At 36.0% G+C, this 14,271-nt stretch overlaps 2 protein-coding genes across 2 annotated transcripts; one reads left to right on the forward strand and one right to left on the reverse strand.

Annotated features, from left to right (window-relative positions):
* Nucleotides 1–212: 212 nt before the first annotated feature.
* Nucleotides 213–5,327, reverse strand: LOC132551181 (small ribosomal subunit protein mS26-like). The gene is made up of 4 exons (XM_060215289.1): nt 4,675–5,327; nt 3,310–3,453; nt 679–802; nt 213–413 (listed from the first exon to the last, which is right to left on the reverse strand). The coding sequence occupies exons 1-4, from the start codon at nt 4,902–4,904 to the stop codon at nt 243–245; spliced, it is 669 nt and encodes a 222-aa protein (XP_060071272.1). The 5' UTR covers nt 4,905–5,327; the 3' UTR covers nt 213–242.
* On the forward strand, nt 5,123–14,098 carry LOC132551180 (pyridoxal phosphate homeostasis protein-like). The gene is made up of 8 exons (XM_060215288.1): nt 5,123–5,531; nt 7,042–7,149; nt 7,303–7,338; nt 7,680–7,752; nt 9,362–9,496; nt 10,014–10,156; nt 12,018–12,116; nt 12,434–14,098. Exons 1-8 carry the CDS (start codon nt 5,403–5,405, stop codon nt 12,602–12,604), a joined length of 894 nt encoding a protein of 297 aa, XP_060071271.1. The 5' UTR covers nt 5,123–5,402; the 3' UTR covers nt 12,605–14,098.
* The last annotated feature ends 173 nt before the right edge of the window (nt 14,099–14,271 follow it).

Consider the following 14,271-nt stretch of genomic DNA (forward strand, 5'->3'; position numbering starts at 1 on the left):
ACTTAATTGATTGCAAAGACATTACTATATGTAGAGTGCTAACCACTGTAACGGGGGCACTAACTATTACCTTATATGAAGATAGGACATAGCACAAACTCTTGGCATTAAAAATGTCGGATGTTTCGATTTTTCTTTAATCCAATCTTTAAGTACGAAAATATCAGTTAACTACAACAGTTTGTCCTGAACAAAGAAAAAAACAAACTTCATTTGGACTATATCATTTTAATCAAAACATATCACGTTTTTGGCTCATCTGTTACTTTTGACTCCAATTTTTCAGGGTTTGCTTTGGCTCCTATAACATTTCCTGAAAGGTCAACTGCAAATAAGTAGCTCTCAGAAGTGTCAAGTACATCATCAATCACCTCGTCTACATTACTTTCCGTGATAAATTTATCAATCTGGTCCTGAAATCCCAAAAATGCTTTTTTAAGCTAATGTTGAAAACAAATCATATCTTGTACTCAATCTTAATTATATTACTACAGAAAAACTGGAAATTTTTTTAAAGAAACATCAATCATAATACTCAAGGTTTTCCAAAAAGAAACAATTCAAATTATGAATAAATTAACAAAATTTAACATTTTAAAAAATCTTTTTGAAATGATGTTTTTGTACTACCTATGAAGAGAATATCTCTACTTAATACGAGAAGCAGAAGAAAATTACCAATTCATATGCAACCCTTTCTGAAGCTTCTTTATGACGTCTAGTGGCTCTCCTGTCCTGGACAGCCTTAATCCTGTTGATCTCCTCCAATCTTACTGCAGCATCTTTAGCTTGTCTCAGTTCCCTATTGAAAATAAGAAAAGACTCCATCATATGTATCAATTTTATTTATTTTACAACAATTACGAAACAAGCTTATAGCATATATAAATCATTCTTTTTAGCTTGACTGAAGCACAAAAGTTGTCTGTGGGAGAAAATCAAAGGAAAACCCTTGTGGTTGGGCAGGTGAATCCAGACCTTTTCAGAGAATTGAACCCAAGTCATCTAGGGGAAGGCGAGTATACTAACAATATACTACCTGGCCTCCCATAATCATAAAAACATATCTTGACATCACAATCTGATTCTGTAAAATACTTTATTTTTGTGGGGGTTTATTTTTATTTGAGTTTGTGGGAACTCGACAAATGCATATGCCACAAAGTGATTTATAAATACTTCTGAGTTTAAACTTTGCTGGATTTTGTATGTAATATTTAACTATGAAATTTAATGTCAAAGAAAATACATTTTACATAAAACCACAAAATCAGAACCCACAAAAATATCTGATTTTACAGTGTGATCTCATCTCATCCTATCACTAACATTATGGGGTTTAATGCTGCTATATGAACAGTCAGGTTTAGCTTGAGGTAGGATCTCTTTGTAATAGCTGGTAGCTACCTTACTGAACAACATACTGGAGGCCCATCACCATTCAGAGCAGTCAGAATAAAGCATCTTGCTCAAAGACATATCAGGAATACTGAGTGGGTAGGGGGGTTTGTCAGCTGAAATACTATTACAACAGGTAGATATCATCAAACCATGCACCTCGGACATTTACCTGAAGTTACAAAGGCAAACACTCTACCGACTCAGCTATTGTGGCACACTCATGAATATTCTGATATGTATGATTTATACTGGATAATGTGACTTGATGTTTGACAATGATATTGGACAATGTGACATGATTTTTGTTACATTTAAACAAGACAATGTGACTTGAGGTTTGACTTTTATACTGGACAATGTGACATAATGTTTGATTTACACTGGTGTCATGATTGGTAAATACTTGACAATGATATCATGTTTGGTTTATAAATGACATTGTGACATCATGTTTGATTTATAAATGACATTGTGACATCACATTTGGTTTATACATGACATTGTGACATCACATTTGGTTTATACAGGACACAGTAGCATCATGTTTAGTTTATACAGAGCACGATGACATCATGTTTGGTTATACATGATACTGTGACATCATGTTTAATTTATACAGGGCACAATGACATCATGTTTGGTTATACATGATACTGTGAAATCATGTTTAGTTTATACAGAGCACAATGACATCATGTTTGGTTATACATGATACTGTGACATCATGTTTAATTTATACAGGGCACGATGACATCATGTTTGGTTATACATGATACTGTGACATCATGTTTAGTTTATACAGGGCACGATGACATCATGTTTGGTTATACATGATACTGTGACATCATGTTTAATTTATACAGGGCACAATGACATCATGTTTGGTTTATACAGGGCACAATGACATCATGTTTGGTTATACATGATACTGTGACATCATGTTTAATTTATACAGGGCACAATGACATCATGTTTGGTTATACATGATACTGTGACATCATGTTTAGTTTATACAGGGCACAATGACATCATGTTTGGTTATACATGATACTGTGACATCATGTTTAATTTATACAGGGCACAATGACATCATGTTTGGTTTATACAGGGCACAATGACATCATGTTTGGTTCATACAGGGCACAATGACATCATGTTTGGTTATACATGATACTGTGACATCATGTTTAGTTTATACAGGGCACAATGACATCGTTTGGTTTATACAGGGCACAATGACATCATGTTTGGTTTATACTGGACATTGTGACATTATGTTTGATTTGACAGAAATGTACAAGTGATATTATATTTTGCTTGTTCATGACATCATATCACATTTCATTTATTCTAGACAATGTCATGTGATTATATGTTTGGTTTATACTGGACGAAGTGGCTTTTTATTTGATTTTACAGTGGTGGACAAAATGACAAAATTTTTGGTTGACAGTGCTGGACAGTACAACAGACATCATGTTTGGTTTACACTGGACATTTACACTGAAATTTTGAAATCATAACTGGTTTATAGGGGCACAATTAAAGGACATGTAACTTATAACATGTATACTAGGCCAGAAACTCGTGTGAGCTGGACTTAAGACTGGATCCCATTATCCTAACAGCTAATATTTCTGTGAAATTTCAAGTTAAGATAAATATTTACTTTTGGATAATTTGTTATATTTCCTGGAGGCTATTAGCTCACTACAACCAATGGGTAATCTTTTCAATGACCATCTAAATATATTTACTTATCTTCTGTTCTTTATTATAGACTTTCAATTTTGTTTTATTTGTCTAAATATTATACATATGTACCGGTGTTCATAACTGGAAAAGATTTATATAGACCTAGCTTGCTATCCAATCCCATTGTAATGAAATATACTCTTCACCACTTACCGATTTTGTGCTACTCTAATATTCCATCGTTCATTCTCTGTAGTCATCCGTGTCCACTCACGCTCCCTATCCAGCTTTCCATGTGTAAGCATTTTTACTTTCTTCAATTTATTTGTCTCCTCTATTACCTGGTTCAAATGGGATCTAAAACACATGTAAATCATGGTTCAATCTGGTTAGAAAACACTTAAATTAAGATGAGGATGCAATCTAAATAAAAAGTTTTGAAACAGGAGGCCCATGTGGCCTGTATATTTCAGTTTTTCACTTCAAAGCATTTTCATTTACAACTACATTGATACATTGTCCCCAAATTTGCTATAGCTTCATTTCTCATATTGTTCCTTGCCCACTGCAAACCAAGTCATCTTTACCCATTTGAAAAAGAAATTTGGGCAAAGCACTTTCATTGCAAGAAAACATGATGGATTTCAAAGATTTCATCTGTCTACCATAGTGGAAATGCTCTCTGCACAAAATTGTGTTCCATTCATCAAATTATGCTTAAGATCAAACTTGAACAAAATTCTGTCATTTCTATATATCAAGAAGGAATTTTGAGAAATTTCTCATCCTGGACCCATCCCTTATTAGTTTGTCCCTATTCCTCAATCGCCCAGTGTAGCAGGTGGTATCCGAGCAAAGAGTATCATGAACACTCTGAACCTGCACTAATGTAACAGCATTGGCTCTATTCCTTGGTTAGTGTTCAAAACTGAAATGTGACAAATTTGACATCTATGTCCTTGAATACAGATCAAGGTCATTTCTTCATGCGACATTTGTAAGACTTATTCCCAAGAAGGCCAGCTGTTTGCCTTGAATATCTTGAATAAAGACCTTGGTCTTTCACTTAATCATAAGTTATTAATAGTGTTGAAATAAATTTGGAACATGCTGCCTTGAATATGAATCAATGTCATTTCTTTTTGAAAACTATGTTGAACTTCACCTATATACATATCAGTTATTTGTAATTATCGATTAATTAGCAAGCTTCCAAACCTTTTAGTTACTCAGCAGTTGACATATACGACACAGCCTAAGTCAGGGTCATTTCTCTTCGTAAACTTGGCTAATGTCATTATTGTACAGTAAGCATTTTGGTTGATCAGAGGAAGTTGTTTTAGAGTACAATTATTTGACCCCTGCGACCTTGAATATGGGCCAAGGTTATTTCTTTGCTCTAACTTGTTGAGCGGCATAAGCTTAATTAGAGAGGATTATGGATCACAAGCTAACGTATGTGTTAGTAAAATGAATTATGATTTTTTTTCATAATATATTTATGATATTTTTCACAATCCTTTGTAAAATGCGGAGAGCAAATGTCAAGTTAAAGTAATAATTTTATCCTATCTTTACCTGATGGCTCTCATTTCGGTGTTGTAATTTCTATTACAATTTTTCATCAGTTCCGTTTCTTCTGCATCCCTTGGTGTTGGCTGCCTAACGACGTATATCTTACTACGGGCTTTAGGAACGTGTCTTGGTTTCCGCCATCGAACAAATGTTAATGCTGGGAAACATGTCAAGCGAGAAAGAGTTTCATATTGTGGAGAGGCAGAGGAACATACTTTTGATATCAGCGACATGACTTGCGCTCGTATTTAGTTTACAGCGAATGCAAGCCTGAAGCGCGTTACACACCTAGATGAGTTCCGGTGAGGCTAAAAACAAGAGTATTCATTAAAAGTCACAGAATAGCTTTCAGCACAAATTCATTCCGATCTCACAGTTATTGTTGCCTTTCATTTCACTCCTTTAGTACATCGTATGGTATAGTGATAAGCCTGACAGTCGATTGGAGAGGGGGATGGGGGGCGAGAAAATGGTAAAAAAAATGGCTTAATTAGAGACAACTAAATTACATAATATATCTAGCTTCTCTCATTTCATAGCCCACTAGATATTAGTGGAAATCTACGAGATGACGGGGGAGAAACAATTAGCCGGAAGCAATATTGATGAATCACTTGTCCATATTTCATATTTTAACAAATTTATAATTACGACTGCGATGAGATGTGAAACGTTGAAACGACAATGATTTGAAGCGTCACAATGACTATGACTACTGGAAAAACGGGATAATGTCAAAAATCTTCCAGCTACAGTTGACTAGAATGGCATCATCACAGCAACCGCAGATTTCAACAATATCAACAGCTTTAAAGTCGGTTCTATGTAAGATTGAGACAGCCACATCGAAAAGACCCGAGGTAATCACGCAACACTGCTCAAGATGTTATACAATTATATAAGGTGTTGTCTTGGGAGGGGGAAAGGTGGGGCAAGTGGTAAGTTTATAACTGCCGGTGTCTGCCGACAGCTACTGTCTAAATTTACAGGAACAATATATGAATTTCTAGGCAATTAATAGATACCTCGCCAGTAATACAGTGCCTGATATCGAACTTCCATATAGTTTGGAAGCTGACGCTTACATAATTTTCTGTGACGAATAACGTGATATTTTATTGCTTTCAAGAACGATGTATGCGTCTGTGTATCTTTAAGGAGTTATCGTCTCAGTAATATCAAGACTATCAAGGAATTTGGGAAGTTATGTAATCTAGCAAACCATTCCAAGTTCAGATTGCCATTACTTACAACACAAGAACTTTTTTCGTAACTGATAGACTAGCATCATCAGGAATATACAATTGTGTGTGTGTGCCAACAGTTGAGAGATTTGACTCTTCCATTGCCAAGCACGGCTAATAAACACATTGTTCTCTCTACCTCCTGATGCACAAAAACCAGCATTGGTATCTATGACATAGATACAGACAATCACTAGGATCACTTTCATTGTACCATTGCTAGATCTATTGCAGTTAAGCCTGGATATATTTTACACATCTCATATATTATACCACTGAAACTCTACTTTGAGTAATTTTAATATTGTGAGTCAGATGGCTTGTTTTCATTGTTGATTCTGAACTTCATCTCATGTAAAATGAATCTATAAAAGAAGGAGTAAAAGGAAGGTGAGTGATTCAGACCAAACCTGAAATTGTCATTTAAATATTGCTGATATGACATCCATTTATTGTATCTGCTCAGTCTCAGGACCAGACATATTAGTTGTCATTACACTATTTTTATGTGACATCCAGTTGTTATTTATATCCAGTGTTAGGACTATAGAAATGCAGTTGAACCTTGTTATCGCGAGTGCATATGATTAAAAAAACCTGTTAAGTTTGATGTATCTCATCAGTCTCTGTCAAACATCACACTTAGTCTAAACATTGGAACTCTTTTAAGAATTTAATCCTCTGATGTTTTAACCGGAGATAAGACACAATTCAAGATAAATTAATTTGATCACAGTATCTTGGACTTTAGTGTTTTTATATGCATTGTCATCTATGGTTGTACTTAAAAGTTGAAATCAGACGTTATGTGACATAGTAGACAGCGTTAGTAGTTCCAACAATTTCTACATATTCTGGTCACTTAAGTTCTTCTCTTGAGTATAACTCTGGAAACCTTTGAGTGATTTCATGATGTAGTCATGTGCCTATTCACTTTTTTTGGATTAAAGACTCAGTATTTCACAAATTTGTTAACCCTCATGCAATATATCAATTAGATTCTGTTGTTTTTCGTGCAAAATGCCTGGCAATATATATGAAGTCTTCGCAATCCAGTTGACACTTTTATTTTCTTGTTTATTATTTTTTTTACACCATTGAAGATTAGTTTAACTCTTACTCACAGTCATTGCCTGCTGTCCAACCTAGACTTGTGGCTGTCACCAAAACAAAGCCAGCAGAATCTATCATAACTGCATATGAGTGTGGTCAGCGATACTTTGGAGAAAATTATGTAAGTTATAATTATTCAATATACCACATTGTAAATGTGGACTACATGAATGTGGATCATTGTACGTTGGAGTTTATTTTGTAAGTTATCGATTGCATCTATGTTGAATTTGAATGGTACTTATTTAGCACCATATTTCAATGTTTGTTACAGGTAACAGAATTGGTAGAAAAGGGACAAAATCCTGATGTAAGTAATGGGTACATGTATACATTGAATTGTACATAAAATATTCAATAATTAGTTCACATTTTTTTTTATTAAGATACAAAGAAAGTCTATTCAGACTTCACTTTTAATTTGAAATTGAATGAAAAAATAAACTAAAAATTGAAAGAATTTATCATGGTATATTTACTATTTACTTTAAAAAATCAAGATGGCAGATAGCTAGGTAAAGTTTTGTTACATTTTCATCATACCTGTTATATTTGATGACAGAGAGAAATAAAGAAAAAAATCACATGAATAGAAATGACAATTTAATTCTAAGGTGTTGCTGTTGTTTTTATTTTTACTTTCCCTTTCAGCTGTTAAAGCTTTCAGACATTAAATGGCATTTCATTGGACATCTTCAAAGAAATAAAGTTGGAAAACTGCTGTGTGAGTATTGCTGATGTGATTAGTACACCATTATCAGATAATGGGCTTTTCAAGTAATCTCATGTCCATCGTCCATCCTTAAATATTCCTTGTTGTTATGGGTTCTAAAGAAGTCCTGGATTGATCTGAAATAGGATTTGTAGGATCCCCTTGATCCTTAGTTCGAATGTCCTTATGACCCATATTCAGTTTTGATAGGAAAAGCAATATTTCCTACAAGTGGCCAAGTTGGATTTTGATATAATTGTTTTCAAATTATCGCTCTTTCTCTCAGAGAATTTCAAGTGTTCTTAACTTTCATATGTAGGTTCTTCTCATTCCTTAGTTATGTGTGATTAATTCTTCTGATTTCTTAGTTACGTGTGATTAATTTTGTGAGTGATTAAAAAAATCAAGATAACTAATAAATGGTTGTCTGTAGAGCGATATTTAAAACTATCAAGATGAATGGGAGGAAAATATTCCTTACAACATCATGTATAAATTTTCCCTCTGAAGTATTTTCACATGATGGATCTGCCTGTCAGTATAGCCCATAATAAAGAGAAGAAAAGGGACGAGATCAAACTAATATAGAACCTATAAAAGTCCTAACAGCTAGAGCTAAGATCCTTAACAGACCTTTTAGACATTATTAGAGATGTCAGGAATTTTTGTAAACAGCCTAGATCTGCTTACCATGAATAGAGACGTGTTTATGTAACATCCTTTGTTAAGTGTTACTAAATACTAAGTTTCAAGTTCCTCCATAAACATTGAAAAAAGCAGGGATTTAGCTCTGTTTAAGTAATAAATAAATATATCAGGGATACACCTAATACCTCTTCCCCACTCCAATCCCATCTGTACTTAATCATAACTTCTCCTTAATCCCACTTCCCCCACTCCTTCCTAGAGTTGAGGGGATGCAGTTGCTGAGTGGTTAAGGCATCTGACCATCTTTATTACTAGCCCTCCATCTCTTGGTCACAGCTATGAGGCCTATATGGACAGTCATCAGGTACTTGCCACAGGTCATTAGGTTTCTGGGGGGAAATCCAGCTTTCCTCCACCCTCCATACCAGCATGTCCTTAGCTGAAAATATAAATGTAAATAGTAAGTAAAGCAACAATAACCCATACCCCAAACCCTTCACTTCATCCCTTCCTCTCCCTGAACCCACCTACATTTAACTCTACTTAATCCCAATTCCACCTTCATCTCTCACCTTCCTAAACCCAATCCCACCTTTACTTCACCTGTACCTCTCTTTAATATCACCTCTGCCTCATCTCTTCTTTACCCGAATTCCAGCCCCAATTGACCCCTCCCTCACTGTATTCCCTCGTCCACTTCACTACACTTACCCCAGTTTATTCTCTACTTCACCCTTTCCTTTCCCCACTTCTCCCTCCACATCACTCTAATCCCTCCTTCACCTCACCCCTACTTCTCCTCACTCAGTCTTGCCTCCCAATCTCACTCCATTTGATCATCCCCTGTTTGCCTACATCCCTCCACCACTTCACCTCCTAACCCACTGCAATCTGATCTACACTTCACTCGTACTCACACAACCCACATTCATTTATGGATTTACCTATCACTGATTCTCATTTCTTCATCCAGCTGTTCCCAACTTGCACACGATAGAGACAGTGGACTCAACAAAGCTTGCAGAATCTCTGGATAATGGATGGAAAAGACTGGGGAAAGCAGACCCTCTTAAGATAATGATACAAGTCAACACCAGCAATGAAGAAAGTAAGAAAACAATAATCAAGAGATACTTAAAGTACAGGAACTGAAGTACAGAAACTAGGCACTGATCAATATTGTCTCCCACACATGATATTTGCATTCCCATTAATGCTAGTAAATAACAATAGAATATTTCACTCCCCTGGGGGTAAGATAGGGTGATCTCAACTTGAGGAAAGCTCCTTAAGTTGGCAAATGCAAGACTTGTGATCATATGTTTCTTGCCATTTCAGGCTTCTATATTTGTAATGTTGTTGATTTCTCATTCTTATCATTGTTGACAAGACATCATACGTTGCTCTGACATGTGGATCCCCTGTCTCCTCCTAGGGTATAGGGTGGATACATTTGTCCAGTGTAAGAAAAAAAATGTTTTCCTTTCCCTCAGGAAAAGACATCTTCCTTTTTGCATCTTTAAATTGTCTTCAATATTTATTTCCACTTTATTGAAATCTTATCAATTCCTTACATTTGGGTTTCAACTATCAAGGTCTCATCAGGATACAAATGTATTTATCAGATAAAGCTGGCTGTCCTCCGGACCAAGTCGTGGATATTTACAAATTTGTGCAAGAGACATGCATCAATTTGGAAGTGACCGGACTGATGACCATCGGTTCATTCAATCATGACTTATCAACAGGACCGAACCCAGACTTCCAGGTTATACTTTATTTATATTTCATAATAAGCCTGTAGGCCATCAACATATCCCTGCCTCAGAGTCAGATGGCAAGCTTATTACAGGACATTGAATTAATAAATGTTGAAAGTGCTTCTGAATGGTGATGAATCTGGTTGGTCTTACAACATGGTATGGGCTTATTACTAGACATGGCCTTAATATCATGCATTGGCTTATTATCAGGCATGGACTTGTTACTAGACATGGGCCTATTACCAGATATTGACTTATTGCAGGATAAATGCTTCACATCAATTTACATTCTCTGAATAAGTGTCAAAGTCACAGTAACAGAGTTAAGAGGCGGAGGGGGTAGATTTGCTAATGATGGGATGATAATAGGATATATGATGAATTATCTAGCCCTGTAACTTCATCTGATGTGATGATCAATTGTAATTTTTCATAATCTGTATCATTGATGCCTTATTTTTTGTTGTGCTCTAGCAGAAACAAAATTTAGTTCCCAATTGCCAGTAATATTCATTCCTTTGTTAATTCTTGGTAAGTGAAATATTTCACAGTGAATTTACAAAAAAAAAAAAAATGCTAACACAGAGAATGCATTCACATTCTTTGAATATAGAACATACAGTCAGTCAATTACATAATCATACATTGAAAAGCATATGTGATTTTAACCAACAATTGATGATGGATTGTAAGCAATTTCCCATCACTTCTAGTTATTGTTTTATGATATAAATTTTAGTAGTTGTACTAAAATCACCAGGCTGATGTATGTAAAGATAGATATGCATGTAACTGTATGTGGGGTAGCTTTCATGGCAGATTAACTTTCACTCATTTTACCTCTCTGTCAAAACGTCTCCAACGCTGGGCTTCCCAACCCAGGGCTCTCCAACCTAGATATCTCCAACCAAGGGTTCCCCAACCTAGGGCTCTCCAACCTAGATATCTCCAACCAAGGGTTCCCCAACCTAGGGCTCTCCAACCTAGATATCTCCAACCAAGGGTTCCCCAACCTAGGGCTCTCCAACCTAGATATCTCCAACCAAGGGTTCCCCAACCTAGGGCTCTCCAACCTAGATATCTCCAACCAAGGGTTCCCCAACCTAGGGCTCTCCAACCTAGATATCTCCAACCAAGGGTTCCCCAACCCAGGGCTCTCCAACCTAGATATCTCCAACCAAGGGTTCCCCAACCTAGATATCTCCAACCAAGGGTTCCCCAACCTAGGGCTCTCCAACCTAGATATCTCCAACCAAGGGTTCCCCAACCTAGGGCTCTCCAACCTAGATATCTCCAACCAAGGGTTCCCCAACCTAGGGCTCTCCAACCTAGATATCTCCAACCAAGGGTTCCCCAACCTAGGGCTCTCCAACCTAGATATCTCCAACCAAGGGTTCCCCAACCTAGGGCTCTCCAACCTAGATATCTCCATCCACAGCTTAGAGTTCTCCGGCCCAGGACTCCCTAACCCATGGCTGTACCACCAAGGACTACCCAACCCAGGGCTCTCCAACTCAGGACTCCCCAGGCATGGACTGTCCAATGAAGGGTTCCCACCATAGGGATTTTCAACTAAGGGTTCTCCAACCCAAAACTTCCCAACTCAAGGCTCTCCAACCCAGGGTAGTTCCTAACAAAGTTCTTCCTGGGGGAATGAAATGTTTCGGTTCATTTGAAAAAGGACAATAACATTAGTCTGTTCAAGTGAAATTTGCTATCAAGGGAAAGTAGCAAGCTTTTTACTGCGAAGAAGAAAATCTTCATGCTTTTTTCCCCCAGGTTTCTTTTTGAAAAATGTGCTTACAAGTAGCTGTACATTTATCTCTTCATATTAATGAAATCTGTTGTTTTTTCCTTTTCAAACAGTCATTGTTTCAATGTCGAGAAGATTTATGTAAACAGCTGGGAATGAATGTCGGTCAACTAGAGCTGAGTATGGGCATGTCTGCTGACTTTGAACATGCTGTAAGTTGTTATATCTCGACATTTTCATGCCTTTAATATTTTATACTCAATATAAGTTTTTCTTAAAGACTCTCTTGCAGACATCTTATGAATAATGAAAATAGAATTGTCTGAATTAAAGATTAAAAAAGTGACATGGCTTTTTATTGAATGTTTTACCCTAACAAATCCCTGAAGTTAAGTTTGAAGTACTAGCATTTACAAAAAAACACATTGTAAGATGATAGAGCCTATTTTTTGCCTGCTTTACATCACTTTACAGATAACAATAATTACTTCACATAATAAGTTAAATATATAAATACAATTCTTTTTAGATTGAATTGGGCAGCACTAATGTACGTGTTGGCAGTACGATATTTGGATCAAGAGAAGTAAAAAAAAAGGCGACGACAACCAAAACTGAAAACAGTGCAGATTCCACTGAGTCTGGCTCCATTGTCAACATGTCTAATGGTATGGCAGGTCTGGCTGTTGGGGAAAGTTGATAACTGTGGGGGTTAAAGCAAGAGGACATACAGAAACATTAAATATTGAAGGAAATTATATTACCAATACAATTTGTTTGTTACATCTGTAAAGCAGGACAAAGACAGAAGGAAATAACTTTACAAATAGTGGTCACATCTGTAAAGCAGGACAAAGACAGAAGGAAATAACTTTACCAATAGTGGTCACATCTGTAAAGCAGGACAAAGACAGAAGGAAATAACTTAACAAATAGTGGTTACATCTGTAAAGCAGGACAAAGACAGAAGGAAACAACATTACAAATAGTGGTCACATCAGTAAAGCATTACAAAGACAGAAGGAAATAACTTTACAAATAGTGGTCACATCTGTAAAGCAGGACAAAGACAGAAGGAAATAACTTTACAAATAGTGGTCACATCTGTAAAGCAGGACAAAGACAGAAGGAAACAACTTTACAAATAGTGGTTACATCTGTAAAGCAGGACAAAGACAGAAGGAAACAACATTACAAATAGTGGTCACATCAGTAAAGCATTACAAAGACAGAAGGAAACAACTTTACAAATAGTGGTCACATCTGTAAAGCAGGACAAAGACAGAAGGAAATAACTTTACAAATAGTGGTCACATCTGTAAAGCAGGACAAAGACAGAAGGAAATAACTTTACAAATAGTGGTTACATCTGTAAAGCAGGACAAAGACAGAAGGAAACAACATTACAAATAGTGGTCACATCAGTAAAGCATTACAAAGACAGAAGGAAATAACTTTACAAATAGTGGTCACAATTGTAAAGCAGGACAAAGACAGAAGGAAATAACTTTACAAATAGTGGTCACATCTGTAAAGCAGGACAAAGACAGAAGAAAATAACTTTACAAATAGTGGTCACATCTGTAAAGCATTACAAAGACAGAAGGAAACAACATTACAAATAGTGGTCACATCAGTAAAGCATTACAAAGACAGAAGGAAATAACTTTACAAATAGTGGTTACATCTGTAAAGCAGGACAAAGACAGAAGGAAACAACATTATAAATAGTGGTCACATCTGTAAAGCAGGAGGAATTTAGAATGTACTTTTATAGTTGTTTTGAAATCAAAGAGGTTTAAATACATGTAGTTCCAAGACTTCATTACTTTTTCACAAATAAATTTTAGTTATGACTAAAAATAAAACAACATTTTAGTCATCAGTAGAGGTAATTATTGCTGCACTTGTAATTCTATATGAACACTTCCAACATGTACCAAGGGTCATTACTGACAGGCAATAAGGATGTTTTTCTGATAATGTAATGTGTAGAAACTTTGGTGAGGGATTTGACAGAGATTGTGTCCACCATGGTTGGTTAGCTGGTGACCATTTTTCCGTATCTGATCCATATACCTATGTATCTTTCTATGTCTATGTGTTGACTCATCCATGAATATCGGTGTTCTGGTGACATTCACCATTGTTCCCAAGATGAACCTTGATATCAACATAAAGTGGTTTTGCTATGCATTGATTTTTGTTTTGAATCAGAACTGATTGACACATGAAATCCTTTTTCTGAATATCATGATGATGCTGCTGCCCAAGTTCAATGTTTTTTTTTTTTTTTTTTTCGGTGGATTGGGGGGGGGGAGGGGGGGAGGGGAATGCTTTTTACAACTTTCTGTTATCTGACTGATT

This window comes from Ylistrum balloti, unplaced genomic scaffold, assembly GCF_031769215.1.
Source record: "Ylistrum balloti isolate Yb309-2 unplaced genomic scaffold, AGI_CSIRO_Ybal_v1 Utg370184, whole genome shotgun sequence".
Taxonomy (NCBI): Eukaryota; Metazoa; Mollusca; class Bivalvia; order Pectinida; family Pectinidae; genus Ylistrum; species Ylistrum balloti.

Bases quoted from the DNA above. Each gene is read 5' to 3' on its own strand.
- LOC132551181 (XM_060215289.1), bottom strand. From the start codon at position 4,904: ATGTCGCTGATATCAAAAGTATGTTCCTCTGCCTCTCCACAATATGAA. The intron at 803-3,309 runs GTAAGTGGTGAA...TATTTTCAATAG, and splicing joins ATTAGAGTAGCACAAAATCG to GGAACTGAGACAAGCTAAAG. The intron at 414-678 runs GTAATTTTCTTC...TTGGGATTTCAG, and splicing joins AAAGGGTTGCATATGAATTG to GACCAGATTGATAAATTTAT.
- LOC132551180 (XM_060215288.1), top strand. From the start codon at position 5,403: ATGTCAAAAATCTTCCAGCTACAGTTGACTAGAATGGCATCATCACAG. The intron at 7,150-7,302 runs GTAAGTTATAAT...TGTTTGTTACAG, and splicing joins GATACTTTGGAGAAAATTAT to GTAACAGAATTGGTAGAAAA. The intron at 12,117-12,433 runs GTAAGTTGTTAT...AATTCTTTTTAG, and splicing joins CTGCTGACTTTGAACATGCT to ATTGAATTGGGCAGCACTAA.